Below are 27,669 nucleotides of genomic sequence, written 5' to 3'. Positions count from 1 at the left end.
TGGCTAGAAAGGGTCTGTTCAGCCCAACAGTTGAGGGGGATGGAAGGTACTGGATGGATGGGGTTGGAGTGGGTGGAGGTGGGGAGCGCCCCGCCACCCAAGTCCACACATCTGGACTCCCCAGGCCGACACCTTCATCATCGAGGCTGCTGACCTGGGTGTCATCTACAAGATCAAGCTCCGCCACGACAACACCAAATTGTGTGCAGACTGGTACGTGGAGAAGGTGGAGATCTGGAACGACACCAACGAGGACGAGTTCCTGTTCCTGTGCGGGCGCTGGCTGTCCCTGAAGAAGGAGGACGGGCGGCTCGAGAGGCTCTTTTATGAGAAGGTGCGTGAAAGGCAGCCGGGGGGCTTGGTTCAGCCATGGCCTGTTATCCTCATACCTGGGGTGGCTCAGTGGAGCACAGGGTGCCAGAGGTGTAACGGGCCTGGGTTGTGCTCCTCCGGACAGGAGTACACTGGGGACCGGAGCAGCAACTGCAGCAGCCCCGCTGACTTCTGGGAGATCGCCCTGAGCTCCAAGATGGCCGATGTCGACATCGCCACAGTGACAGGGGCCATGGCTGACTACGTTCAGGAAGGCCCAGGTAAGTCAAGCAGAGAACTCATCAGAGGAGGAGCAGGCACATGGATGTGTTTCAACTGTTCTTGGACAGGCCATGTGTTGACCCCACCATCATTTGACCTACATTTAACACTTTGTAATTTACACACAGTTTCCTCACATGTTGTCTATTTCCATCCCCAGGATAGCCCTGTGAACCGAGAGATGTTGACCTAAAACAAATAGATTGCCAGTCATTTCTCCAGTGAAAATGGGTTTATTCAGGATCAGCAGAGAATTGCAGCTTGGAGTCTGCAACCAGGGCAAGCTACACGCAATTCCCCATAGAGCAACGGGAGGAGAACTCTTTTATAGAGGAGAAAATGAAGTTGGGAAGGCTGTAGTAAACGAAGAGTCCGTGGCTGTTCACTGGCTGAGTTGTTGCCAGGAGAGGAGTCTTTCTCCTTCCTGTTGGGCTCTGCCTGCTGTCACAAGGCATGAGCGCTCCCCCTTCTGGTCTCCTGACTCTATGTAATTGAGGTTTCTATTTATTAATTTTTTATATTTTCTCCTGTTGATCAAGACCTTTCTATGAAAGTATCGCTGATCAAGAGTCAGGTCTTCTGGTTTCAGCAGTTTTTTTGTCCCTTAATGTCAGGAAGGGCCTTTCCTGGGTGTAGTGTCCCATGTTGGAGAGAAAGTGCACAGACTGGAATCCTAATGAGATCACATTTGAGTAACAAGGAGGGGTAGGAGAGAGACCTCTCGAGCATTTTTTTAATCCAAAGTCTATGTTACAAAGATAATAGGCTCTGGAGATTATCTGAAGCGTTATGTCATCATCAAAGGTTTGGAAAGAAACTTCTGACAGACCTGATCTGGATATCTTGGGGAAGTTGTCTCATCAAATATCGTATGCTTCAATTCCAGGAGATATTTACTTTCATGTCACTAGATGATGTGCAAGTCCAATCAGGATTTGGAAGCCTTCTTTGTCACGTGAATCCAAGAGTCTGTTCCCTGGAGTTTGGCAGCACAGGTGTTGGTTAGCAGTACTTGATAGGGGCCTCTCCAGAAAGAGTGAAGATAGTCTTTCTGGAGATATCTTTTCCAATAGACAAACTACCCAGGCTGTAAGGTGTGATGCTTAAGGTCTTTGTCCCCAGAGAGCACGCTGTGAAAAGATTGCTCTACAAAAAACACGATTATTTTTAACAAAAGCAGTATGAGAGTCTCTCTCCTTTTGTTGGCTGTGGATCAGAAAAAGCAGAAGCCAAGAGCTTTGGGTGTCCTGTGACTGTCTCAAAGGGCGAGTGTTTGTGAGTTCCAAAAGGAGTGGATCTAAGATTTAGAAGGATCAATGGCAAACTTTGGGACAAGGTATTTGGAGGGTTTCTACAAATGTTGCCGTTGAGTCTTAATAATGCCGTTAGTGCACTTGACTAAACCAGACCATTGAGGGTGATAAGCACAGTGAAGTAAAACCAGCCACACAGTGCAGACTTGTCAAAGTACCTGACGAGCAAAATGCATTCCTCAATCGCTGTGAAGTTCGAGAGGAGTTCCTCAGGTAGGGAGAATCTTTTCCAAAAGGACTTTAGCCACAGAAGAGGCAGTAGCCTGTCTGCAAAGGAAGGCTTTGGTCCAGTGTGAAACATACAGACCATGACTGAAAGATATTTATCTCCATGAGATGGAGGAAGTTGTATGAAATCCATTTACCAGACCTCAAATGGTCCATTAGGAAGTTTAAAATGCCCAGGGGCAGTACAAACAGGCTTCCCTGAATTGTATTTCAGATAAGTGGAATAGTGAGGTAGGCGCTTTTTGTGGCTTTGTTAATGTTTCCTCACTGATATTGATTCATGGGTGCTATCTTTTTGCCAGTAGACCAATGGTTTAATGCATGTACAATGGTGATTAGTGGGAATTTTAGATCTCTAGTAGGACTGGGTTGTTATTTGGTCCAAATCAGAGCTTTCTCTTTTTATCAAACCAACAACTGTTGAATTTTCAATCTTGCTTTTCTTTTTTCTGAGGCCAATTGTTGGGCTTCTCTAGCCAGTTTTGCTATGTTATCATTTGGGGAAATATCCCTTTGGACCATGACAGAGGTTTGACTGCTTTCAGTTCCATTAAGGTCAGCATTCCTTGCAGAAATGTCAGCAAGGTGATTTCCCTCAGCTTCCAAAGAGTCAAGTTTAGAATGCCTTAGAATCTTATCAATAGCTAAAACATTGCATCCAATCATTCCTGAACATAGGGATCATTTTAAATTTTATTTCCACTGGAAGTAAAGAAGCCATGCTCTCCCCACAACATTCCAAAATCACAAACTATTCCAAAAGCATATCTACTATCAGTATGAATATTGACAGTTTTGTCCTTGGCTAAATTACGAGCTCGTGTAAGATTGTAACCTATGGAGCTCACTTTTGAGTAACCATATGAACCACAGGGCTGAAGTAGCCATAGGTAACAACATCAAAAGGAGTTGCAATAGCATACCCAGCACAATATTTATCATTGTCACCTTCTGAATAAGAACTATCAATGAACCATGAGAAGTCAACATTACCCAGAAGAATTTCCTGAAAGTCATCAGGAGGAGTCAGGAGGTGACCCATCAGCATTAAGCAGTGGTGAGGGACTTCATCACAGAGGGAGAGGAGAAGGGTAGCCAGGGTAAGGTTATTACAACGTAAAAGAGTTACGTGGGGACTTCCCTGGTGGCACAGTGGCTAAGAATCCGCCTGCCAATGCAGGAGACATGGGTTTGAGCCCTGGTCCGGGAAGATCCCACATGCCGCGGAGCAGCTAAGCCCATGTGCCACAACTACAGAGCCTGCGCTCTAGAGCCCACGAGCCACAACTACTGAGCCCACGTGCCACAACTACTGAAGCCCGCATGCCTAGAGCCCGTGCTCCGCAACAAGAGAAGCCACCACAATGAGAAGCCCGTGCACAACAACGAAGCGTAGCCCCTGCTCGCTGCAACTAGAGAAAGTCCGCATGCAGCAACGAAGACCCAACGCAGCCATAAATAAATAATTTTTTTTTAAAAGAGTTATGTGAGGACCAGTTAACAAAAGGACTTCATAGGAAGTGAGGTGGCTGACTTAGAAATGTTGAGTATGATGAGAATTCAGGAGGGCTTCTACTTCATGAGGTACAAAAATGGTTAAAGAAGATCCCACAATGATTTTCTCAGTAGCCCTTAACCAAAAGGGCAGTGGCTGTAATGGCTCTAAGGCAAAGGTGGTATCCCAGTGGCACAGGCTCCAGTTGCTGGCTACAATGCCCTATGGGCCAATGGCGTTCCCTGTGTTTTGGGGTAAATACCCCAGGGATAGCCTCTTCCTTTTCATATACCAAAAGGGAAAAGGAAATCTGATTTCCATTTGGGATGCCCAAGGGCAGGTGGGTTCATCAAACTCTCCTTTAAGGCCTTAAAAGCTATGTAACTGGTTCTTCCCATAATATTAGGTCAGGGTTGTTATTGTTTAGTGAAACATACAGAGGTTTGGCCTTAAGAGAGGAATTTGGAATCCAATTTTCGCAATAACAAAGTAGCCCAAGAAAACCGAGCAGTCAGTGCTTAGTTTGGGGTTTGGGGAAACTTGGGACACCATGAAGTCTATCTGGAACTAGGTATAGCTCTTGTTCTGACATAAAATGCCCTAAATATTGAAACTAGGTTTGGACAAACTGCAACTTTTCTTTGGCAATCTTATATCCCTTCAAGATTAAAAGCTTTAGCAAGTAGACACTGTCTTCTTATGAGGAAGCTTGAGAAGGAGAGAAAAGAAACAAATCATCCGCGTGTCGCAACAAAGTAGATCCCTAGGGAAATTTATATCATCCAGATCAGCCTTCAGGATTTGTGAGAAAAAAGGACTCCTAGAAAAACCCTGAAGCATTGCTGTCCAGGGGAATTGTTTTTCTTCCCAAGTGAATGCAAAAAGGTATTGGCTAGCTTCATCAACTGGAATACTAATTGATGTACTGCATAAATCATTTACAGTCAAGAATTTGCTTCTGTGGGAATGAATATTAGTAACATTTGAGGTTTAGGAACAATAGGGTGTTGAGGGATAACTATGCTTTCTATTGCTCGAGGTCCAAGACGAACCTCTACCCTTGACCCTTAGGTTTTCTCACCAGCAAATGGGAGAGTTACAGGGGCTAGTACAAGAAATAATGAAGCCTTGAGCCTTGCAGTCTTCTATTATTGACTTATGCCTTGAAGGGCTTCTTCACTTATACAATATTGATGAATTCTGAGAAGAGATTTTTGGGAATCTATTTGAACCTTGGTGGGAGGTACACTGTGAATTTTTGCCAGTATTGGTTGGAGGTTTTGCCCTTAAGGAAGCTGGTAGCTGATTCAATAGGGACAAATCATCAGTGTTTCCAGAATCATCTCTACTACTGTCAGAGGCGGAACAAATAAAAAATGTCAAAGGGTCATTTAACTCATCTGGTTGGCTGCTTTGATGACTACTGTCAAGTTCTAGAATTATTTCCCCTTTGGGGGAGAAATTCCAACATGATACTTCTCTAAGAAATCTTGGCCTAATAAATGGGAGTGGAGGAACAAAGGAGAAAAGGGTGTGTATTTCTCAAAGGGCCTAAGCAAAAGGGAATAGGTTCAGAGACAGGAACCTCTTGAGGTTCATTAGAGATCCCCACTATTTGAAGTGGTTTAGTACTCTGGGGCAGGGGCTGCTTGAGTAGGGGGGTTGAGCATTGGGAGTGTGCCTCCGTGACAGGACTGGGAGAGATTCATTCCCAACCTGGAGAAATGTTTCTCCGAGCTGATTAAGAGGGAGGATAGGGCAGAGCTCCTGTATTTTCTGTGAGCCCTGTCTGAGAACTGGGAGGACGTTGGAGGGCTGAAGGTGCCTGAAGCACTTAAATCTGTAGCAATCTCTTTTCCAATGTCCTGTATGTTTGCCATAATAGCAGAAACTAAAGGGTTTAGGTTTTGTTTAGGGGCCTTCAATTGTTGGCGATGAAGAATAAGAATTTTGGTGGTCCTCCTTTTAGGTGGCTCATCTAGAGTGCGAGAGAGCTGGTGTGCCAAGTTAACTAACCTGGAGTGGACACAGTTTACCATTCCATCCTGGTCCTTTTTTGCTAGAAGGGAAAGTTTCCTGTTTAGCTACTCAGAGTTAAAAGCTACTCAGGTGGAATCAATAATCTGAAGTCAGTTATAATAGTTATGAACAGGTTCATCAGATTTTTGTGTGCAAGCCTGAATTTTGTTGCAATCAACAGGCTTTGGAAAAGCCTTAGGAATCGCCCGACAAAGTCACCTAGCGATTGCCTGAGCCTGATCATATACCTCGTTTTATTGCACTTTGCTTTCTTGTGCTTCACAGATATTGCGTTTTTTACAAATTGAAGGTTCGTGGCATCTCAGTGTAGAGCAAGCCTATCAGCGCCATTTTTCCAACAGTATTCGCTCCTTTCCTTGTCTTTGTGTCACATTTTGGTAATTCTTGCAATATGTCAAACATTTTTATTATTATTATATTTGTTCTGGTGATCTGTGATGAGTGATCTTTGATGGTACTATTGTAATTGTTTTGGTGTGCCACAAACCTATACAAGATAGGTGAACCAATATAAGATAGTGAACTTAATCAATAAATGTTGTGCATGTTCTGACTGCTCTACCAACCAGCCATTCCCTGTCTCCCTCTCCTGTGGCCTCCCTATTCGCAGAGACACAACAATATTGAAATTAGGCCAGTTAATGCCTACAGTGGCCTCTTGAGTGGTCAAATGAAAGGAAGTTGCAAATCTCTCACTTTAAGTCAAAAGCTTAAAATGACTAGGCTTAGTTAGGAAGGTATATTGAAAGCCAGGACAGTCTGAAAGCTAGGCCTCTTGCACCAAAGAGTTGTGAATGCAAAGAAAAAGTTCTTGAAGGAAATTATTATAAAGGTGCTACTCCAGTGAACACACGAATGATAAGAAAGTGAAACAGCCTCATTGCAAACATGGAGAAAGTTTTCATGGTCTGGATAGAAGATCAAACCAGCCACAACATTCCCTTAAGACAAAGCCTAATCCAGAGCAAGCCTTTAACTCTTCAATTCTATGAAGGCTGAGAGAGGTAAGGAAGCTGCAGAAGAAAAGTTTGAAATTAGCAGAGGTTGGTTCATGAGGTTTAAGGAAAGAAGCCGTCTCTGTAACATCAGAGTGCAAGGTGAAATAGCAAGTGCTGATGTAGAAGCTGCAGCAAGTTATCCAGAAGATCTAGCTGAGGTAATGAAGGCAGCTACACTAAACAACAGATTTTCAATGTAGGCAAAACAGCCTTATATTGGAAGACGATGTCATCTAGGACTTTTATAGCTAGAGAGAAGTCAATACCTGGCTTCAAAGCTTTAAGAACAGCTGACTCTCTTGCTAGGGGCTAATGCAGCCAGTGATTTTAATTTGAAGCCAATTCTCATTCACCATTCTAAAAATCCTAGGGCCCTTAAGCATTATGTTCAATCTACTTTGTCTACGCTTTATAAATGGAACAACAAAGCCTGGATGACAGCACATCACTTTACAGCATAATTTACTGAATATTTTAAGCCCACTGTTGAGACATACTGCTCCGAAAAAAAAACAAAAAAAGATTCTTTTCAAAATATTACTACTTACTGACAACGCACCTGGTCACCCAAGAGCTCTGATGGAGATGTACAGTGAGATTAATGTTGTTTTCATGCCTGCTAACACAACATCCATTCTGCAGCCCATGGATCAAGGAGTCATTTTGACTTTCAAGTCTTATTCTTTAATAAATACATTTTATAAGGCTATAGCTGGCATAGATAGTGATTCCTTTATTAGATCTGGGCAAAGTGAATTGAAAGCCTCTGGAAAGAATTCACCATTCTGGATGCCACTGAAAATATCTGTGATTCATGAGAAGAGGTCAAAATACCAGCATTAGCAGGAGTTTGAAAGAAGTTGACTCCAGCCCTCATGGATGACTTCGAGGGGCTCAAGACTTCAGTGGAGGAAATAACTGCAGGTGTGGTGGAAATAGCAAGAGAGCTAGAATTAGAGGTGGAACCTGAAAATGTGACTGAATTGCTGCCGTCTCATGATAAAACTTTAGCAGATGTGAAGTCGCTTCTTATGGATGAGAAAAGAAGGTGGTTTCTTGAAAAGGAATCTACTCCTGGTGAAGATACTGTGAAGATTGTTGAAATGACAATATAAGATTCAGAATATTACTTAAACTTAGCTGATAAAGCAGTAACAGGGTTTGAGAAAACTGACTCCAATTTTGAAAGAAGTTCTACTGTGGGTAAAGTGCTATCAGAGAGCATTGCACACTACAGAGAAATTGTTCATGAAAGGAAGAGTCAATCGATGCGGCCAACTTCACTGTGGTCTTATTTTTCTTTTTTCTTTTTTTTTTTTTTTGCGGTACGCTGGCCTCTCACTGTTGTGGCCTCTCCCCTTGCGGAACACAGGCTCCGGACGCGCAGGCTCAGCGGCCATGGCTCACGGGCCCAGCCGCTCCGCGGCATGTGTGATCTTCCTGGACCGGGGCACGAACCCGCGTCCCCTGCATCGGCAGGCGGACTCTCAACCACTGCGCCACCAGGGAAGCCCCACTGTGGTCTTATTTTAAGAAATTGCCCCAGCTGCCCCAGCCTTCAGCACCACCACCCTGACCAGTCAGCAGCCACCAACACCGAAGCAAGATCCTCCACCAGCAAAAAGGTTTATGACTCACTGAAGGCTCAGATGGTGGTTAGCATTTTTTGGCGATAAAGTATTTTTAAATTAAGGTATGTAGTTTTTATAGATATAATGCTATTGCACACTTAATAGATTATAGTCTAGCATAAGCATAACTTTTATATCCACTGGGAAACCAAAAAATTTATGTGACTCACTTCATTGCAATATTTGCCGTATGGCAGTGGTCTGAAGTTGAACCTGCAATGTCCTCAAGGTATTTCTATAGTGAAATAGCAGGATGGCTTCCAGTTGTGAGTCTAGACACCTTTCAGGATTTTCCCAATTAACAGTTTTCTTTTTTAATAAATTTATTTATTTATTTATCTATTTTTGGCTGCATTGGGTCTTTGTTGCTGCACGTGGGCTTTCTCTAGTTGCAGCGAGCAGGGGCTACTCTTTGGTGCAGTGCGTGGTCTTCTCATTGCAGTGGAGCATGGGTTCTAGGCGTGCGGGCTTCAGTAGTTGTGGCTAGTGGGCTCTAGAGCGCAGGCTCAGTAGTCGTGGCACACAGACTTAAATTGCTCCACCGCATGCAGGATCTTCCCGGACCAGGGATCGAACCCATGTCCCCTGCATTGGCAGGCGGTTCTTAACCACTGCGCCACCAGAAAAGCCCCAATTAACAGTTTTCATTCAGTGCTGGGCCTGGCCTTCATCACCAAGCATATTCACTGAACTGAATATCACCACTAGCTGATATGTCAGAGAAGCCAGGTTGATGAGTTTGAATGACTATATTAAATTCCTCCTCAAATCTGTAAGGATCATTGGTTACTTTGGGAAAATCTTTGACTATGGCTCAAAGTTCAGCTTTATTCCTGGGAATATAAGAAATTAAGGATTTAGGAGGGAGGAGATCAAGATGGTGGAGTAGGAGGAGACCAAGCTCAACTCCCACCATGAACACATCAAAAATACATCTACAGGGGCTTCCCTGGTGGCGCAGTGGTTGAGAGTCCGCCTGCCGATGTAGGGGATGCGGGTTCGTGCCCCGGTCCGGGAAGATCCCACATGCCACGGAGCGGCTGCGCCAGTGAGCCATGGCCGCCGAGCCTGCGTGTCCGGAGCCTGTGCTCCGCAAAGGGAGAGGCCACAGCAGTGAGAGACCCGCGTACCGCAAAAAAAAAAAACAAAAAAAAACGTCTACATGTGGAGCAGTTCTCACTGAAAATAGACTGGAGGCTGGCAGAGAGACACATCAACCAAGGCTGTAAAGAAAGATCCACATGGAAGTCAGGAAGGGAAGAGAATCGATCAGGTCAGGACCTGTGCCCTAGGAGGGGACACAGAAGAGGAGGGGATGATTACACAGGCTCGGAGATCTCCTTGGGGAGTGAGCAGTTCAAGTCACATACTGGACACCCCTGCCCTGGGGTCTGACACCAAGGAGACAACTTCCCTTAACTGGCTTGAAAACCAGTGGGACTAACAGGAGGCTGTAAGAAACCTGGACTCTGCACATAGGCTTGCTTACTCCCAGGAACAAGGCAGAGGAAGCAGATTGACACTTCCCAGGACTCCAGCCTGTTTCCCACACCGAGCACCCACTCCACCCCTCTAGCTCCAGTGCAGCTCCACTAGGGTGAAGGCTGGCATTGCCGAGAAGAGTGTGCAATTTTGTGGGGGACAGAGCCAGCTTGGACCTGGCACTTCATCTGAATAGGGTGAGTGTGGCCATTACTGGCACTCGCAGAGATGGTAGATCAAGAGCACAGTGGAGCTCTGACCGATGTACCAGGACCAGCCAGCGCATGCCCTGGCCCACACTGGGTGCCCACTCTGACCTCTCTTGCTCCAACACTACTCCCCTCTTGGACAAAGGTGCTAATGCTGGGAGGAGAACCCACTTAGAAGGAACGGAACCAGTTTGGACCTGACCCTCAGGACTTCTGCCTCGGCACCCTGGGACCTGACCCCAACCCCAAGAGGGTGGTGTTGGCCACTGAGCATAGCAGAAGCCCTGGCTCATAACCGGCTCTGGCTCTAGCCTCTCCATCTCCAGCCCCACTTCCCACCAAGGTGATAGCTGCCCGCACACCCCAGGGAAGACATGACTTGTGCTGACTTCAGATCCAGCTCTCTCACCAAAGCCATTGGGCACACACAGACTGCATAGGACTGCTCCCACACAAGGACACCCCTTCAAGACTGGGATAGGTAACTGTTTTACCCAATTTCATAGAGACAGAGAAAGTTAAGCAAAATGCAAAGACAGAGGAATGTGTTTCAAATGAAAGAACAAGACAGAAACTCTGAAAAAACAACTAATAAAACAGAGGTAAATAATTTACCAGATGAAGAGTTCAAAGCATTAGAAATAAGAACGCTAACTGAACTAAGGGGAAAAAATGGATGAACACTGAGAATTTTAACAAGGAACTAGAAAATATAAAAAAAGAACCAATTAGAGCTGAAGAATACAATAACTGAAATGAAAAACACACTAGAAGGAATTAACAGCAGACTAGGTGATACAGAAGAATGCATAAGTGATCTGGAAGATAGAATAATGGAAATCATCCAATGAAAACAGCAAAAAGAAAATCAAATTTTAAAAAAATGAGAAGAGTTTAAGGGACCTCTGAGAGAACATGAAGCACACTAACACTCGCATTGTAAGGATCCCAGGAGAAGGGAGAGAAAAAGGTCAAAAATATATTTAATGAAAGTATGGCTGAAAACTTACTGAACCTGATAAATGCAACAGATATCCAGATAAAGGAAACCCTGAAAGTCCCAAACAAGATGAACCCAAAGAGACCCACAGCAAGACATATAATTACAATGGCAAAAGTTAAAGGCAAAGAGAGAATTCTAAAGGCAGCAAGAGAAAAACAGAGTCACATATTGTAAATCAACTATACTTTAATTAAAAAAAAAAAAAGTACCAGACACTGGGGAAAAAAAGAGTCACATACAAAAGAACGCCCATAAGACTATCAGCTGATTTTTCTGCAGACACTTTGTAGACCAGAAGGGAGTGGCGTGGCATCTTTGAAATGCTGAGAGGGAAAAAGCTACAACATAGGACACTCTACCGAGCAAGATTGTCATTCTTGCTGGAGAGATAAAGAACTTCTCAGACAAACAAAAATTAAAAGTTCATAAATACTAAACCGGCCCTAAAAGAAATGTTAAAGGGTCTTCTCTAAGTGGAAAAGAAAAGGCTGCGGAGACTTCAAGATGGCGGAGGAGTAAGACGTGGAGATCACCTTCCTCCCCACAAATACATCAGAAATACATCTATATGAGGAACAACAACTACAGAACACCTACTGAACACTGGCAGAAGACCTCAGACCTCCCAAAAGGCAAGAAACTCCCCACGTACCTGGGTAGGGCAAAAGAAAAAACAGAGACAAAAGAATGGGGACGGCACCTGCACCTCACGGAGGGAGCTGTGAAGGGGGAAAAGTTTCCACACCCTAGGAAGCCCCTTCACTGGCAGAGACGGGGGAGGGGGTGGAAGGGGGGTGGGAAGCTTCGGAGCCACAGACAAGGGAGCAGCAACAGAGGTGCAGAGGGCAAAGCGGAGAGATTCCCGCAGAGAGGATCAGTGCCGACCAGCACTCACCAGCCTGAGAGGCTTGTCTGCTCACCCGCCGGGGTGGGCGGGGGCTGGGAGCTGAGGCTCGGACTTCAGAGATCAGATCCCAGGGAGAGGACTGGGGTTGGCTGCGTGAACACAGCCTGAACGGTCTAGTGTGCCACAGCTAGCCGGCAGGGAGTCCGGGAAAAGTCTGCAGCTGCCGAAGAGGCAAGAGATCATTGTTTCCTGGTGCGTGAGGAGAGGGGATTCAGAGCACCGCCTAAACGAGCTCCAGAGACTAGCGCGAGCCGCGGCTATCAGCACAAACCCCAGAGATGGGCATGAAATGCTAAGGCTGCCGCTGCAGCCACCAAGAAGCCTGTGTGCAAGCACGGGTCACTCTCCACACCTCCCCTCCCGGGAGCCCGTGCAGCCCACCACTGCCAGGGTCCTGTGATCCAGGGACAACTTCCCTGGGAGAACACACAGGAGAACACACGGCGCGCCTCAGGCTGTTGCAATGTCACACTGGCCTCTGCTGCAGCAGGCTTGCTCTGCATTTCGTGCCCCTCCCTTCCCCTGGCCTGAGTGAGCCAGAACCCCCTAATCAGCTGCTACTTTAACCCCGTCCTGTCTGAGCGAAGAACAGACGCCCTCAGGCGACCTACACACACACACACACACACACATGCAAAGGCGGGGCCAAATCCAAAGCTGAACCCTGGGAGCTGTGCGAACAAAGAAGAGAAAGGGAAATCTCTCCCAGCAGCCTCAGGAGCAGAGGATTAAATCTCCACAATCAACTTGATGTACCCTGCATCTCTGGAATAACTGAATAGACAACGAATCATCCCAAAATTGAAGTGGTGGACTCTGGGAGCAACTGTAGACTTGGGGTTTGCTTTCTGCAAATAATTTGTTTCTGGTTTTATGTTTATCTTAGTTTAGTATTTAGAATTTATTATCATTGGAAGATTTGTTTATTGATTTGGTTGCTCGCTTCCTTTTTTTATATATATAGACATATATATCTTTTTCCTTTTTCTCTTTTTGTGAGTGTGTATGTGTATGTTTCTTTGTGTGAATTTTTCTGAATAGCTTTGCTTTTACGATTTGTCCTCAGGTTCTGTCTGTCCTTTTTCTTTTTCAGTATAGTTTTTAGCACTTGTTATCATTGGTGGATCTTCTTTCTTTCTTTCTTTATTACTTTTTAATTATTTAATTTTTAATAATTTTTTATTTTAATAACTTTATTTTATTTTTCTTTCTTTTTTTTTCTCCCTTTTCTCCTGAACCATGTGGCTGGCAGGGTCTTGGTGCTCTAGCCAGGTGTCAGGCCTGTGCCTCTGAGGTGGGAGAGCTGAGTTCAGGACATTGGTCCACCAGAGACCTCCCAGCTCCATGTAATATCAAAGAGTGAAAGCTCTCCCAGAGATCTCCATCTCAACGCTAACACCCAGCTCCACTCAACGACCAGCAAGCTACAGTGCTAGACACCCTATACCAAACAACTAGCAAGACATGAACACACCCCACCCATTAGCAGAGAGGCTGCCTAAAATCATAAGGTCACAGACACCCCAAAACATACCACCAGACGTGGACCTGCCCTCCATTTACATTTAAGATAGTTATCAATCGTGGAGCTGGGAGGCCTCTGGTGGACCAATGTCCTGAACTTGGTTCTCCCACCTCAGAGGCACAGCCCTCATGCCTGGGTGGAGCACCAAGAGCCTGTCATCCACACAGCTCAGAATAAAAGGGAGAAAAAAAGAAAGAATGAAAAAGATAAAATAAAATAATTTAAAAAAATAATTATTAAAAAAATATTAAAGTAATAAAAAAGAAAGAAAGAAGAGAGCAAACAAACCAAAAAACAAATCCACCAATGATAAGAAGTGCTAAAAACTATACTAGGAAAAATATTTTAAAAACAGACAGACAGAACCCTAGGACAAATGGTAAAAGCAAAGCTATACAGACAAAATTAGACACAGAAGCATACACATACACATTCACAAAAAGAGAAAAAGGGGAAAAAATATATATCATTGCTCCCAAAGTCCACTTCCTCAAGTGTCCATCGACAGATGAATGGATATAGAAGATGTGGCACATATATACAATGGAATATTACTCAGCCATAAAAAGAAATGAAATTGAGTTTTTTGTAGTGAAGTGGATGGACCTAGAGTCTGTCATACACAGTGAAGTAAGTCAGAAAGAGAAAAACAAATACTGTATGCTAACACATATATATGGAATCTAAAAACAAAAGAAAAAAGAAAAAATGATCATGAAGAACCTAGGGGCAAGACAGGAATAAAGATGCAGACCTACTAGAGAATGGACTTGAGGACATGTGGAGGGGGAAGGGTAAGCTGGGACAAAGTGAGAGAGTGGCATGGACATATATGCACTACCAAATGTAAAATAGATAGCTAGTGGGAAGAAGCTGCATAGCACAGGGAGATCAGCTCAGTGCTTTGTGACCACCTAGAGGGGTGGGATAGGCAGGGTGGGCAGGAGGGAGACACAAGAGGGAAGAGATATGGAGATATATGTATATGTATAACTGATTCACTTTGTTATACAGAAGAAACTAACACACCATTGTAAAGCAATTATACTCCAGTAAAGATGTTTAAAAAAATGTAAATGCTCCAACCAAAAGACATAGACTGGCTGTATAAACAAGATACCAAACAAGACCTGTATATATGCTGTCTCCAAGAGACCCACTTCAGATCTAGGGACACATACAGACTGAAAGTGAGGGGATGGAAAAAGATATTCTATTCAAACAGAAATCAAAAGAAAGCTGGAGAAGCAATTCTCATATCAGACAAAATAGACTTTAAAGACTATTATAAGAGACAAAGAAGGACACTACATATTGATCAAGGGATCAATCAAGAAGAACACATAACAATTGTAAATATTTATGCACCCGACATAGGAGCACCTCAGTACATAAGGCAAATGCTAACAGCCATAAAAGGGGAAATTGACAGTAACACAATCATAGTAGAGGACTTTAACACCCCACTTTCACCAATGGAAAGAGCATCAAAAATGAAAATAAATAAGGAAACACAACGTTTAAATAACACATTAAACAAGATGGACTTAATTGATATTTATAGGACATTCCATCTAAAAACAACAGAATACATTTTCTTCTCAAGTGCTTATGAAACATTCTCTAGGATAGATCATATCTTGGGTCACAAATCAAGCCTTGGTAAATTTAAGAAAATTGAGAGCAGAAGCAAGAAGAACTACAATCCTGCAGCCTGTGGAACAGAAACCACATTCACAGAAAGATAGACAAGATGAAAAGGCAGAGGGCTATGTACCAGATGAAGGAACAAGATAAAACCTCAGCAAAACAACTAAATGAAATGGAGATAGACAATCTTCCAGAAAAAGAATTCAGAATAATGATAGTGAAGATGATCCAGGACCTCAGAAAAAGGATAGAGGCAAAGATCGAGAAGATGCAAGAAATGTTTAACAAAGAACTAGAAGAATTAAAGAATAAACAAACAGAGATGAACAATACAATAATTGAAATGAAAAATACACTAGAAGGAATCAATAGCAGAATAACTGAGGCAGAAGAAAGGATAAGTGACCTGGAAGACAGAATGGTGGAATTCACAGCTGTGGAACAGAATAATGAAAAAAGAGCAAAAAGAAATGAAGACAGACTAAGAGACCTCTGGGACAATATTAAACACAACAATATTTGCATTATAGGGGTCCCAGAAGGAGAAGAGAGAGAGATAGGACTGAGAAAATATTTGAAGAGATTATAGACTAAAACTTCCCTACATGGGAAAAGAAATAGCCACCCAAATCCAGGAAACACATAGAGTCCCATACAGGATAAACCCAAGGAGAAACATGCCGAGACACATAGTAATCAAGTTGGCAAACATTAAAGACAAAGAAAAATTATTGAAAGCAGCAAGGGAAAAACGACAAATAACATACAAGGGAACTCCCATAAGGTTAACAGCTGATTTCTCAGCAGAAACTCTACAAGCCAGAAGGGAGTGGCATGATATATTTAAAGTGATGAAAGGGAAGAACCTACAACCAAGATGACTCTACCCAGCAAGTATCTCATTCAGATTCGATGGAGAAATCAAAAGCTTTACAGAAAAGCAAAAGCTAAGAGAATTCAGCACCACCAAACCAGCTCTACAGAAAATGCTAAAGGAACTACTCTAAGTGGGGAACACAAGAGAAGAAGAGGACTTACAAAAAGAAACCCAAAACAATTAAGAAAATGGTAATAGGAACATACATATTGATAATTACCTTAAATGTGAATGGATTAAATGCTCCAACCAAAAGAAACAGGCTTGCTGAATGGATACAAAAACAAGACCCACATATAAGTTGTCTACAAGAGACCCACTTCAGACCTAGGGACACATACAGACTGAAAGTGAGGGGATGGAAAAAGATATTCCATGCATATGGAAATCAAAAGAAAGCTGGAGTAGCTATACTCATATCAGATAAAGTAGACATTAAAATAAAGAATGTTACAACAGACAAGGAAGGACACTACGTAATGATCAAGGGATCAATCCAAGAAGAAGATATAACAATTATAAATATACATGCACCCAACATAGGAGCACCTCAATACATAAAGCAACTGCTAACATCTCTAAAAGAGGAAATCAGCAGTAACACAATAATAGTGGGAGACATTAACACCTCACTTACACCAATGGACAGATCATCCAAACAGAAAATTAATAAGGAGACACAAGTTTAAATGACACAATAGACCAGATAGATTTAACTGATATTTATAGGACATTCCATCCAAAAACAGCAGATTACACTTTCTTCTCAAGTGCACATGGAACATTCTCCAGGATAAATCACACCTTGGGTCACAAAACAAGCCTCAGTAAATTTAAGAAAATTGAAATCATATCAAGCACCTTTTCCAACCACAATGCTATGAGGTTAGAAATCAATTACAGGGAAAAAAACATAAAAAACACAAACACATGGAGGCTAAACAATACGTTACTAAATAACCAAGAGATCACTGAAGAAATCAAAGAGGAAATCAAAAAATACCTAGAGACAAATGACAATGAAAACATGATGATCCAAAACCTATGGGATGCAGCAAAAGCAGTTCTAAGAGGGAAGTTTATAGCTATACGAGCCTACCTCAAGAAACAAGAAAAGTCTCATAAACAATCTAACGTTACACCTAAAGGAACTAGAGAAAGAAGAACAAACAAAACCCAAAGTTAGCAGAAGGAAAGAAATCATAAAGATCAGAGCAGAGGGGGGCTTCCCTGGTGGCGCAGTGGTTGAGAGTCCACCTGCTGATGCAGGGGACACGGGTTTGTGTCCTGGTCCGGGAAGATCCCACATGCCATGGAGCATCCAGGCCCGTGAGCCATGGCCGCTGAGCCTGCACATCCGGAGCCTGTGCTCCAAAATGGGAGAGGCCACAACAGTGAGAGGCCTGTGTACTGCAAAAAAAAAAAGATCAGAGCAGAAATAAATGAAATAGAAACAAAGAAAACAGTAGCAAAGATCAATAAAACTAAAAGCTGGTTCTTTGAGAAGATAAACAAAATTGATAATCCATAGCCAGACTCATCAAGAAAAAGAGGGAGAGGACTCAAATCAATAAAATTAGAAATGAAAAAGGAGAAGTTACAACAGAAACCGCAGAAATACAAAGCATCCTAAGAGAGTACCACAAGCAACTCTAGGCCAATAAAATGGACAACCTGGAAGAAATGGACAAATTCGTAGAATGGTATAACCTTCCAAGACTGAACCAGGAAGAAACAGAAAATATGAATAGACAAATAACAATAATGAAATTGAAACTGTGATTAAAAATCTTCCAACAAACAAAAGTCCAGGACCAGATGGCTTCACAGGTGAATTCTATCAAACATTTAGACAAGAGCTAAAACCCATCCTTCTCAAACTCTTCCAAAAAATTGCAGAGGAAGGAACACTCCCAAACTCATTCTATCAGGCCACCATCACCCTGATACCAAAACTAGACAAAGATATAACAAAAAAAGAAAATTACAGACCAATATCACTGATGAATATAGATGCAAAAATCCTCAACAAAATACTAGCACACAGAATCCAACAACACATTAAAAGGATCATACACCATGACCAAGTGGGATTTATCCCAGGGATGCAAGGATTCTTCAATATACACAAATCAATCAACGTGATACACCATATTAACAAATTGAAGAATAAAAACCATATGATCATCTCAATAGATGCAGAAAAAGCTTTTGACAAAATTCAACACCCATTTATGATAAAAACTCTCCAGAAAGTGTGCATAGAGGGAACCTACCTCAACATAATAAAGGCCATATACGACAACCCCACAGAAAACATCATTCTCAATGGTGAAAAACTGAAAGCATTTCCTCTAAGATCAGGAGGAAGACAAGGATGTCCACTCTCACCACTACTATTCAACATAGTTTTGGAAGTCCTAGCCACGGCACTCAGAGAAGAAAAAGAAATAAAAGGAATACAAATTGGGAAAGAAGAAGTGAAACTGTCACTGTTTTCAGTTGACATAATACTATACATAGAGAATCCTAAAAATGCCACCAGAAAACTACTAGAGCTAATCAATGAATTTGGTAAAGTTGCAGGATACAAAATTAATGCACAGAAATCTCTTGCATTCCTATACACTAATGATGAAAAATCTGAAAGAGAAATTATGGAAACACTCCCATTTACCATTGCAACAAAAAGAATGAAATACCTAGGAATAAACCTACCTAGGGAAACAAAAACCTGTATGCAGAAAACTATAAGACACTGATGAAAGAAATTAAAGATAATACCAACAGATGGAGAGATATACCATGTTCGTGGAATGGGAGAATCAACATTGTGAAAATGACTACACTACCCAAAGCAATCTACAGATTCAGTGCAATCCCTATCAAATTACCAATGGCATTTTTTACGGATCTAGAACAAATCATCTTAAAATTTGTATGGAGACACAAAAGACCCCGAATAGCCAAAGCAGTCTTGAGGGAAAAAAAAGGAGCTGGAGGAATCAGACTCCCTGACTTCAGGCTATACTATAAAGCTACAGTAATCAAGACAATATGGTACTGGCACAAAAACAGAAACATAGATCAATGGAACAAGATAGAAAGCCCAGAGATAAACCCACACACCTATGGTCAACTAATCTATGACAAAGGAGGCAAGGATATACAATGGAGAAAAGACAGTCTCTTCAATAAGTGGTGCTGGGAAAACTGGACAGCTACATATAAAAGAATGAAATTAGAACACTCCCTAACACCATACACAAAAATAAACTCAAAATGGATTTGAGACCTAAATGTAAGGCTGGGGACTATAAAACTCTTAGAGGAAAACACAGAAAGAACACTCTTTGACATAAATCACAGCAAGATATTTTTTGATCCACCTCCTAGAGTAATGGAAATAAAAACAAAAATAAACAAATGGGACCTAATGAAAGTTCAAAGCTTTTGCACAGCAAAGGAAACCATAAACAAGACGAAAAGACAGCCCTCAGAGTGTGAGAAAATATTTGCACATGAATCAGCAGACAAAGGATTAATCTCCAAAATATACAAACAGCTCATGCAGCTCAATATTAAAGAAACAAACAACCCAATCCAAAAATGGGCAGAAGACCTAAATAGACATTTCTCCAAAGAAGACATACAGATGGCAAAGAGGCACATGAAAAGATGCTCAACGTCACTAATTATTAGAGAAATGAAAATCAAAACTACAATAAGGTATCACCTCACAGTTAGAATAGGCATCATCAGAAAATCTACAAAAAACAAATGCTGAAGGGGGTGTGGAGAAAAGGGAACCCTCTTGCATTGTTGGTGGGAATGTAAATTGATACAGCCACTATGGAGAACAGTATGGAGGTTCCTTAGAAAACTAAAAATAGAATTACCATATGACCCAGCAATCCCACTACTGGGCACATACCCTGAGAAAATCATAATTCAAAACAAGTCATGTACCACAATGCTCATAGCAGCTCTATTTACAAAAGCCAGGACATGGAAGCAACCTAAGTGTTCATTGACAGATGAATGGGCAAAGAAGATGTGGCACATGTGTACAATGGAATATTACTCAGCCATAAAAAGAAATGAAATTGAGTTATTTGTAGTGAGGTGGATGGACCTAGAGTCTGTCATACACAGTGAAGTAAGTCAGAAAGAGAAAAACAAATACTGTATGCTAACACATATTTATGGAATCCAAAAAAAAAAAATGGTTCTAAAGAACCTATGGGCCGGACAGGAATAAAGACGCAGACGTAGAGAATGGACCTGAGGGCATGAGGAGGGGGAAGGGTAAGCTGGGACGAAGTGAGAGAGTGGCATGGACCTATATACACTACCAAATGTAAAATAGATAGCTAGTGGGAAGCAGCCACATAGCACAGGGAGATGAGCTCAGTGCTTTGTGACCACCTAGAGGGGTGGGATAGGGAGGGTAGGAGGGAGACATGGGAAGGAGACCCAAGAGGGAGGAGGTATGGGGATATATGTGTATGTATAGCTGATTCACTTTGTTATAAAGTAGAAACTAGCACACCATTGTAGAGCAATTATAGTCCAATAATGATGTTTAAAAAAAACAAAGCTGCAACAAGAAGTAAGAACTTCTAGGAAAGGAAAAATCCCACTAGGAAAGGCAAATAAATTCTATAACTATAATAGATAAAAGATAGACATGAAGATATAAAATATGACATCAAAAACACAAAACATGGGGGAGGGGAGTAAAAAAAAATGTAGATCTTTTAGGCAGTATTTGAACTTAAAAGACTACCAGTTTAAAACAAAGTAGATATAGTTATGGGTCAACACATACAAACCCCAAGATAACCACAAATCAAAAACCTACAATAGATACACAAAAAACTAGAGAGAAAGGAACACAAGCAAATCATCAAACCGAAAGGGAAGAAACTAAAAAGAAGAAAAGAACAAAGAACTACAAAAAAACAGGAAACAAGTAACAAAATGACATAGCTATCGATAATCATTTTAAATGTCAATGGATTAAATGCACCAATCAAAAGACATAGGGTGGCTGATTGGATTAAAAACAAGACCCATCTATACTGCTACTTACAAAAGGCTCACTTGCAGAGAGGCAATTTTAGGCTTATGATAATGTTTGGAAGCCTCAAAGTACCAATCTAAATACACATTCCATTCAGTTCTAGAAATTTTAGCACTATTGTATTCCAATTTGGTTTTAAAAAAATTCAGTTTGAAAAAAAAAAATTCAGTTTGGGGATTTCAGAAGTTCCATTTGGCCATTGATATTCTAAATTGCCTTTGGTCAGGTAGATCCATTTAGTTAGAAATGTGTATGAGGAAGAGCTGAGGTTTTTACACATAAAATTGACCAGATTCCCTGTAGGGGTGCCCTCAAAATATTTAGATAACTGGGATCCTATTTCTCAGAGGTTTTTCTATAGAGTAAAAGAATAATTTTTAAAAAGATTAAAAAACTCAACCATCTTACATTTTAAACAACTCAGTTCAATAGCTTAAACAGTTCAAATATCTCAAACAGCTTGCAAAGGAACTGCAGGCCTAACACTAGCAAGTTCTAAGGGAACAGGTTGGTTCTAGAGGAGCCAGGCCAAAGGCTTCTCAGCCCACTTCTCATAGAACAACCCCTACTCCAAAGGAATGGGTCAAAGGTTGAAACAGCGCAGTTGCAATGAAACAGCCCCCGTTCCAAAGGGAACAGGCTGAAACCTAACCAGTTTCAGTTGAAAGAGTCTGATCTCAAAATCTGACCAAGGTGGCAAATGAGTGCTCGTATACAGAACAAGGCCTTAACCAGAAAGGACAAAACCTTAAAACAGATCCCAGAGAAAGCCTGGAAAGCTTCAAATGCAAAGAGAGTATGAGCTCAGATCCAGGAGAAAGACATACCTTCAAACTCCAGGGTTGACAAGAAAAGCAGTGGGCACAATGGGCTCAATTGTGGGTATCTCACCTGTTTGCTCACCAGCCCCAGACCTGTCGGGGCTCTTCTCTGGATCCCTGTACGGGCCACCAAAATGTTGACCTAAAACAAATAGGCTGCCAGTTATTTCTCTAGCAAAATGGGTTTTTTGGGATCAGCAGAGAATTGCAATTCGGAGTCTGCAACCCTGGCAAACTACCTGCAAGTCCCCACAGAGCAAGGGAGAAGAACTCTTGGAAAAGGCTGTTGGGAGAGTTGTAGTAAACAAAGAGTCCAGGACTTTTCATTGACTGAGTTGTTGCCAGGAAAGAAGTGGAGTCTTTCTTGTTTCTGTTGGACACTGCCATGATCATAGGGAGTGAGAGCTCCCCCTTCTGGTCTCCAGACTCTAGTTGATTGACGTTTTTGTTTATTAATTCTGTTTACAGAGGCCAGCAATTAGCCTCCTTTACAGATGGGGAAACAAAGGCTAAGAGAAGTTAGGATGATGATATCCTTAATCTGCTGATCTACCACCAGGAGGGTATCATCCTAAACTCTGCCCTCACCCAGACTGCCAAGAAATAGTTTCAGCCCAGAGAGCCTAGGACAATTCTCATGAGACAGAAATCAAGAGCAGCAATGAGAATTCCTTGTATGTTGTTTAGGACTCAGCCATGCAAATTTTAGGCATGAGCAGTGGCGGGGTGGCGGGGGTGGGCAGTGGGAAGAAGAAGTCCTGAGCTGGTTTTTTGGAGATTTAAGTTCCATTTCTGGCTCTGACAAGAAAACGTGTGGCCTTGGACGAGTCACTCTTTTAGCTTCAGTTTTTTCCTGCTTCTTAAAACAATATTGTAATCCCCTGAGAAGTTCATTTTTTCCAACCAGATTTTTGAGATAAGGCGGTTGTATATTTTTCTGTTGGACATTTAAATCCACTGCTTTTCTGTTCAATTCAATATTGTAATCCCCTGAGAAGTTCATATTGTACATATAGATCTTTTAGGCAGTATTTGAACTTAAAACAATATTGTAATCCCCTGAGAAGTTCATTTTTTCCAACCAGATTTTTGAGATAAGGCAGTTGTATATTTTTCTGTTGGACATTTAAATCCACTGCTTTTCTGTTCAGTTCTCTTAGATATAAGAGCATGTCAACCACTATATTTTTCTCCAGAAGACCACATGGAGGGTCTGTGGGATAGGATTGGGCAGAGAGCCAATCTTTTTATACTCTACCTTCTTAGACAGGACCCACAAGAAAGTGCTTCTCCTTAATTAAGCACGATGATCAACTGTGGAAAGGCCAGTGGGGCTCTCCTTGTAAAGATGAAATGCAGCCATGGGCAGAAAACAATGCAGGTAATTCCAGCCAGGAAGGTCTAGTCTGGAAATTTTTCAAAGGGCTACAGATTGCATAATCTAACATCTACCACCCCAGGGCAGTGTCTCCCTAGCTGTTGAGGAAGATGAGCCAGGAGAAGGTTTTCCAACCTGTTTCAGTTAGTAACTGCAAGTAACAAGAGACCTAAAGATAATGGCTTAAATGAACAAGGAATTTTTCTTTTCTTACACATAAAAATTCAAAGAGAAGCAGTTGAGAATGATATAGCAGCCCCAGTGAATTCAGGGACCTAGGCTCTTTCAACCTGACCACTCTGGCAATCTTACAAGTGGCTTCCATCCTAAAGGTTGCCCATGGTTCCAAGATGACCTGGAGCTGGAGCTCCAGACATCACATCCACATTCCAAGCAGAATGAATGGAAGGGTGAGGGGCAAAAATATGATCCTCCCAGTTGAGTCAGACCCTTTAAAAGAAATTTCCCGACATCTTATATATCATGACCACCCCTAGCTGCAAGGAGAATGGAAACTGGCTGGGCAACTAGAACTCTATGCCATACTACCTGAGCAAGTTTTTATGCTGTTTGATCTGGATTGTTTTGGAAATGAGTTCCTTCTAGAACTTTCATTTACCAGGTTACATATATAAATGCTATTGTATTATCTTCCCTAAATTCCTACTTTCCGTGAGACCTTGCTTTTGCCAACCTCATTTTTGCTGTGATAAGCTTTTCTTATCTATGATAAGCTTTTCGGGCATCTAACCCCTGTACTTGGCTAGCCATTATCGTTCTCACCCCACTTCACATGGGAGTGCTAGGTGCAACTAAGATAATTGGTCAACAGGGCTTTAAGATGTGGCAACGATGCTCTCTTTGATCTTCTCTTGGGAGTTACTAGCTCCCTCAGTCCTTGGAGGGTAGATACTTGCCAGTCTGAAAAGCTCTGTTGTACTTTGTCTCAGAGGCAGGGAGCTGAGACCAGTGCCTCCAGAGGTCATTTCCAAGTGTCCGAGCCTACCCTGGTCCACGTGGCCCGTGATGAGGCTGGGCTCCCATGATCTCTTGCAGTTATTCCCTACTATGTGTCAGTCACCACGGGGAAGCAGAAGGATGCAGCCACCGACAGCCGGGCCTTCATCTTCCTGATCGGAGAGGATGACGAGCGCAGTAACCGCATCTGGCTGGACTATCCCCGAGGGAAGAAGGGCTTCAGCTGCGGCTCGGTGGAGGAGTTCTATGTTGCAGGCTTGGATGTGGGCGTTATCAAGAAAATAGAGGTGCTGGGCCCTAGGGCCTCGGGATGGTGACCACCCCTAGGGAAGGAGGGAAGGAACTGACCAGTACACAGGTGGGAGGGTGAGTGGGCCCGACCTGAACCCCACTCAAAACAGGCAGCGGAGGAAGAGCTCCTGGCCCCTGCCATCAACTAGCTGGGTGACCTTGGTTGCATCACCTGCCCCTCCAGGTCCGTTTTCCAGCCACCCAATGGGGATGCCTGTGTATTAGTTTTTTATCGCTGTGTAACAAATTACTACAAACTTAATAACTTAAGGCCACACAAATGTATTATCTCACAGTGTCCTGAGTCGGAAGTCCAGGGGTGAGTTAGCTGGATCCTCTTCTCAAGGTCTCACTGGGCTGAAATCAAGTTGCTGCCACGGCTGGGGTCTCATCTGAGACTTGGGGTCCTGTCCCAAGCTCAATGGCCATTGGAGGAATCTGTTTCCTTGTAGTTGTAGGACCAAGGCCAGAGGCTGCCTGCATTCCCTGCCACGTGACCCTCTCCAAAATAAGGCAGTTTGTTTCTTCAAAGCCATTCAGAGAAGATCTCTTCTGCTTCAAATCTCTCTGACTTCTTCCATCTCTGACGTCTAGACCCTCTTTTAAAGGGCTCGCCTAATGAGGTCAGGCCCACCTAGAATAATCTTTCGATTAATTCAAAGTCACCTGACTAGAGACTTTAATTACATCTGCAAAATCTCTCCACCTTCACGGGAGGGACTCTGGTCGGTGAGTGTGAAGCACGTTGGAAGGCAATGCTGAGGGAGGAGGCAGAAGAGTGGGGAAGCGGACCCTGGGCAGGGAGGGCTTCTTTCCCAGTTGTGCCCTGTCCTCATGGCCCCTGTGTGTCCCCTCCTAGCTGGGCCACGACGGGGCCTCCCCCGAGAGCTGCTGGCTGGTGGAGGAGCTATGCTTGGCTGTGCCCACCCAGGGCACCAAGTACACGTTGCGCTGCAATTGCTGGCTCGCCAAGGACCGAGGAGATGGAGTCACCTCCCGTGTCTTTGACCTCCTGGATGCCACGGTGGTGAACATCGGGGTGAAGGTATAGAGGGCACCTGTGTGTGTGCATTGTGTGGCTAAGGGCAGTGCAGGCTGAGGTGGGCGAGCAGCAGGGGAAATGGAAGTGAGAGAAGCAGCAGACTCATCCCTGGGGCATTGGCAGGGGCTGCAGCCCTATATAGCAGCCAGACCCACTTTGCTAGGAGCCAAGAGAATCAAGTCTCTTCTTGTCTGCAGCTCTGTAACGTTGCACAAGTCATCTGGCCTCTCCAGGCCTTGGTTTTCTCATACAGCACATGGAAATAATGCTTTCCATCCTGTTCCATGTAAGATCTTGATGAGAACTAATGACACCATGAACAGTCCAGAAAAGCTTTGCCTGCTCTACACAGACATGCAGAGTCATTATTCTCCAAAGGATGCCGCAACAACACCAGTAGGCCAGTCATGAGGACAGATGGCATTTGGGAGACTGTGAGCCTCTGGGTCTCATAGTGTAGTGAGTGCTGTCTGCATAAGACCCCCTTAAGGGGAAAAAGCTGGAAGGCAGGTGCTCTAAGCTCCTGTCCCATCTCCACCTCTAACTAGCCAAAGGACCTGGGACAAGTTGTATAAAGTCCCAGGTCGGTGTCAGGCAGGAAGCAGGATGCCTGGGTACTGGGCCCCAAGGAAACGTGGCCAGCTGGTGGCGCAGAGGCCTCTGTGTCACATGACCCTGCAGGTTCCCTTTCTCTCTGAAAAGCTGTGGGGTAAATGGAAGGTCCCAGCCCTCATCTCTATTCCTGAATCCAAACCAATGCACTACTAGATTTAGGTCAGAAGCCGTCACACAAAGGTAAGGAGAAATCGCTCTGGGCCTGAGCATGCCCTGCCTATATAGTATATGGAAACAGAACGAAGAGCTGAGTTATGGGCTCTAAAACTCTTGCCAGGCAGGAGTGTGGATGCCTGCCCATCCCCTGCTTGACAGCCAGAGAGCAGAACTTTCTACGGCATCGATACCCCCTCCCTTGCTCAGCCATCTCCATCTGTGGCCAGACGGTCAGTGCAGGAGAGCACACAATTCATCCACGGACCTCCGTCCTGACCCAATTCCCAGCAGGCACGTGGGTGTGTGTGTGTGTGTGTGTCACTCCCAGCGCATACGCACACCCCGCTCGGTACAGCTGCATCTCCCTCTGAGCTCTTTAGTCTGTGGAAATCCAGACCCACACCCCAGTTATTCATGTTACAAAAGAACACACGTTTGTCACTTAACAAAGAACTGTAGGGCTCTTTGGACTGGCCACCTCCCCAGGACATCTGATATCAGACTGGAATTACAAAAGCTCTGTTTCTGTGTCTCTTTCTGGAAACACACCTATGACATAAAAAAGAGATGTGTCTGCATAAAGGAGAGAAAGATGGACACAGAGAACACAGGAGTCTGGAGAGATCAGCCTTAAAGGGACAGTCTCCATGGGGCCACAAAGCACTCACTTTGATCATTCTGTTTCTATGTCTGCTGGATTAGAGCAAAATAGTGTCGGGCTTCTGCTTTCATTTCTGATAGCTCCGTGCCCATCACAAATGCCCTTGTTAGGTGGTCTAAGAGGATTTTCCTGGTAAAGCAAGGTGCTCTTCAATGACCCCCTTGGCAAACATGTTCTCCTGGCCAGGCCTGAAATACTACTTCGAACCTTGCAGTAGCGTGGTGAAGATTCTAGATGCTGCTTGAAAACGCACAACATCGCTGCCATGAATAACTTGGGTTACGAGTCCGAAAGCACCTGGGTGATGGGGACCTAGCGCCTGCACGAGTGACAGCAGCCACTGGGGAAGGGAAGGGCCGGGTACAGGTATATGCAGAGGAGATGCTCAGCCTGGCACATCCTTGGCCACGTGTGCAAGCCTCTCCGGAACCTTCGAGACCTAATTGCTAGTCCTTGGGCACCTGGTGAGAGGCGTGGAGTAAGAAGCCAGGACCAGAGAACCTTCCAGGTCAGGGGTGAAGATGGCCCCTCTTGACACGAGGCTGCCTCTTGGAGGAGCCAAGGCAGGGGCCTCGGTGAGGGCACCATCCTCAGAGGAGTAGGCTGCTCCCTCCGCCTCCAGCAGAGACAAAGGGAATATGTCCTCTTTGGAGCAAACCTCAGGCAAAAGGGCAAAATTCCAATCTAAA

General features: G+C 43.5%; 1 protein-coding gene across 7 annotated transcripts in view; it reads left to right on the top strand.

The window, feature by feature from the left end:
* The window catches only part of LOXHD1 (lipoxygenase homology PLAT domains 1), a 190,696-nt gene that overhangs the window by 122,366 nt on the left and 40,661 nt on the right, over positions 1-27,669 (top strand). For 6 of the 7 annotated variants that reach the window (XM_060310522.1, XM_060310521.1, XM_060310523.1 and 3 more), the window contains 4 exons: positions 125-334; positions 458-593; positions 24,294-24,502; positions 25,366-25,551. In XM_060310522.1, coding sequence (XP_060166505.1) covers positions 125-334; positions 458-593; positions 24,294-24,502; positions 25,366-25,551 — 741 coding nt within the window. Of the gene's footprint in view, positions 1-124; positions 335-457; positions 594-24,293; positions 24,503-24,962; positions 25,236-25,365; positions 25,552-27,669 lie in introns of those variants that run through there. The other variant, XM_060310527.1, reaches the window with a different exon arrangement.

The sequence above is a fragment of the Globicephala melas genome, chromosome 13 (genome assembly GCF_963455315.2).
Source record: "Globicephala melas chromosome 13, mGloMel1.2, whole genome shotgun sequence".
Lineage (NCBI taxonomy): Eukaryota > Metazoa > Chordata > Mammalia > Artiodactyla > Delphinidae > Globicephala > Globicephala melas.
Note: the sequence above shows the minus strand (reverse complement) of the source record. Positions and strands in the feature narration are given on the sequence as shown.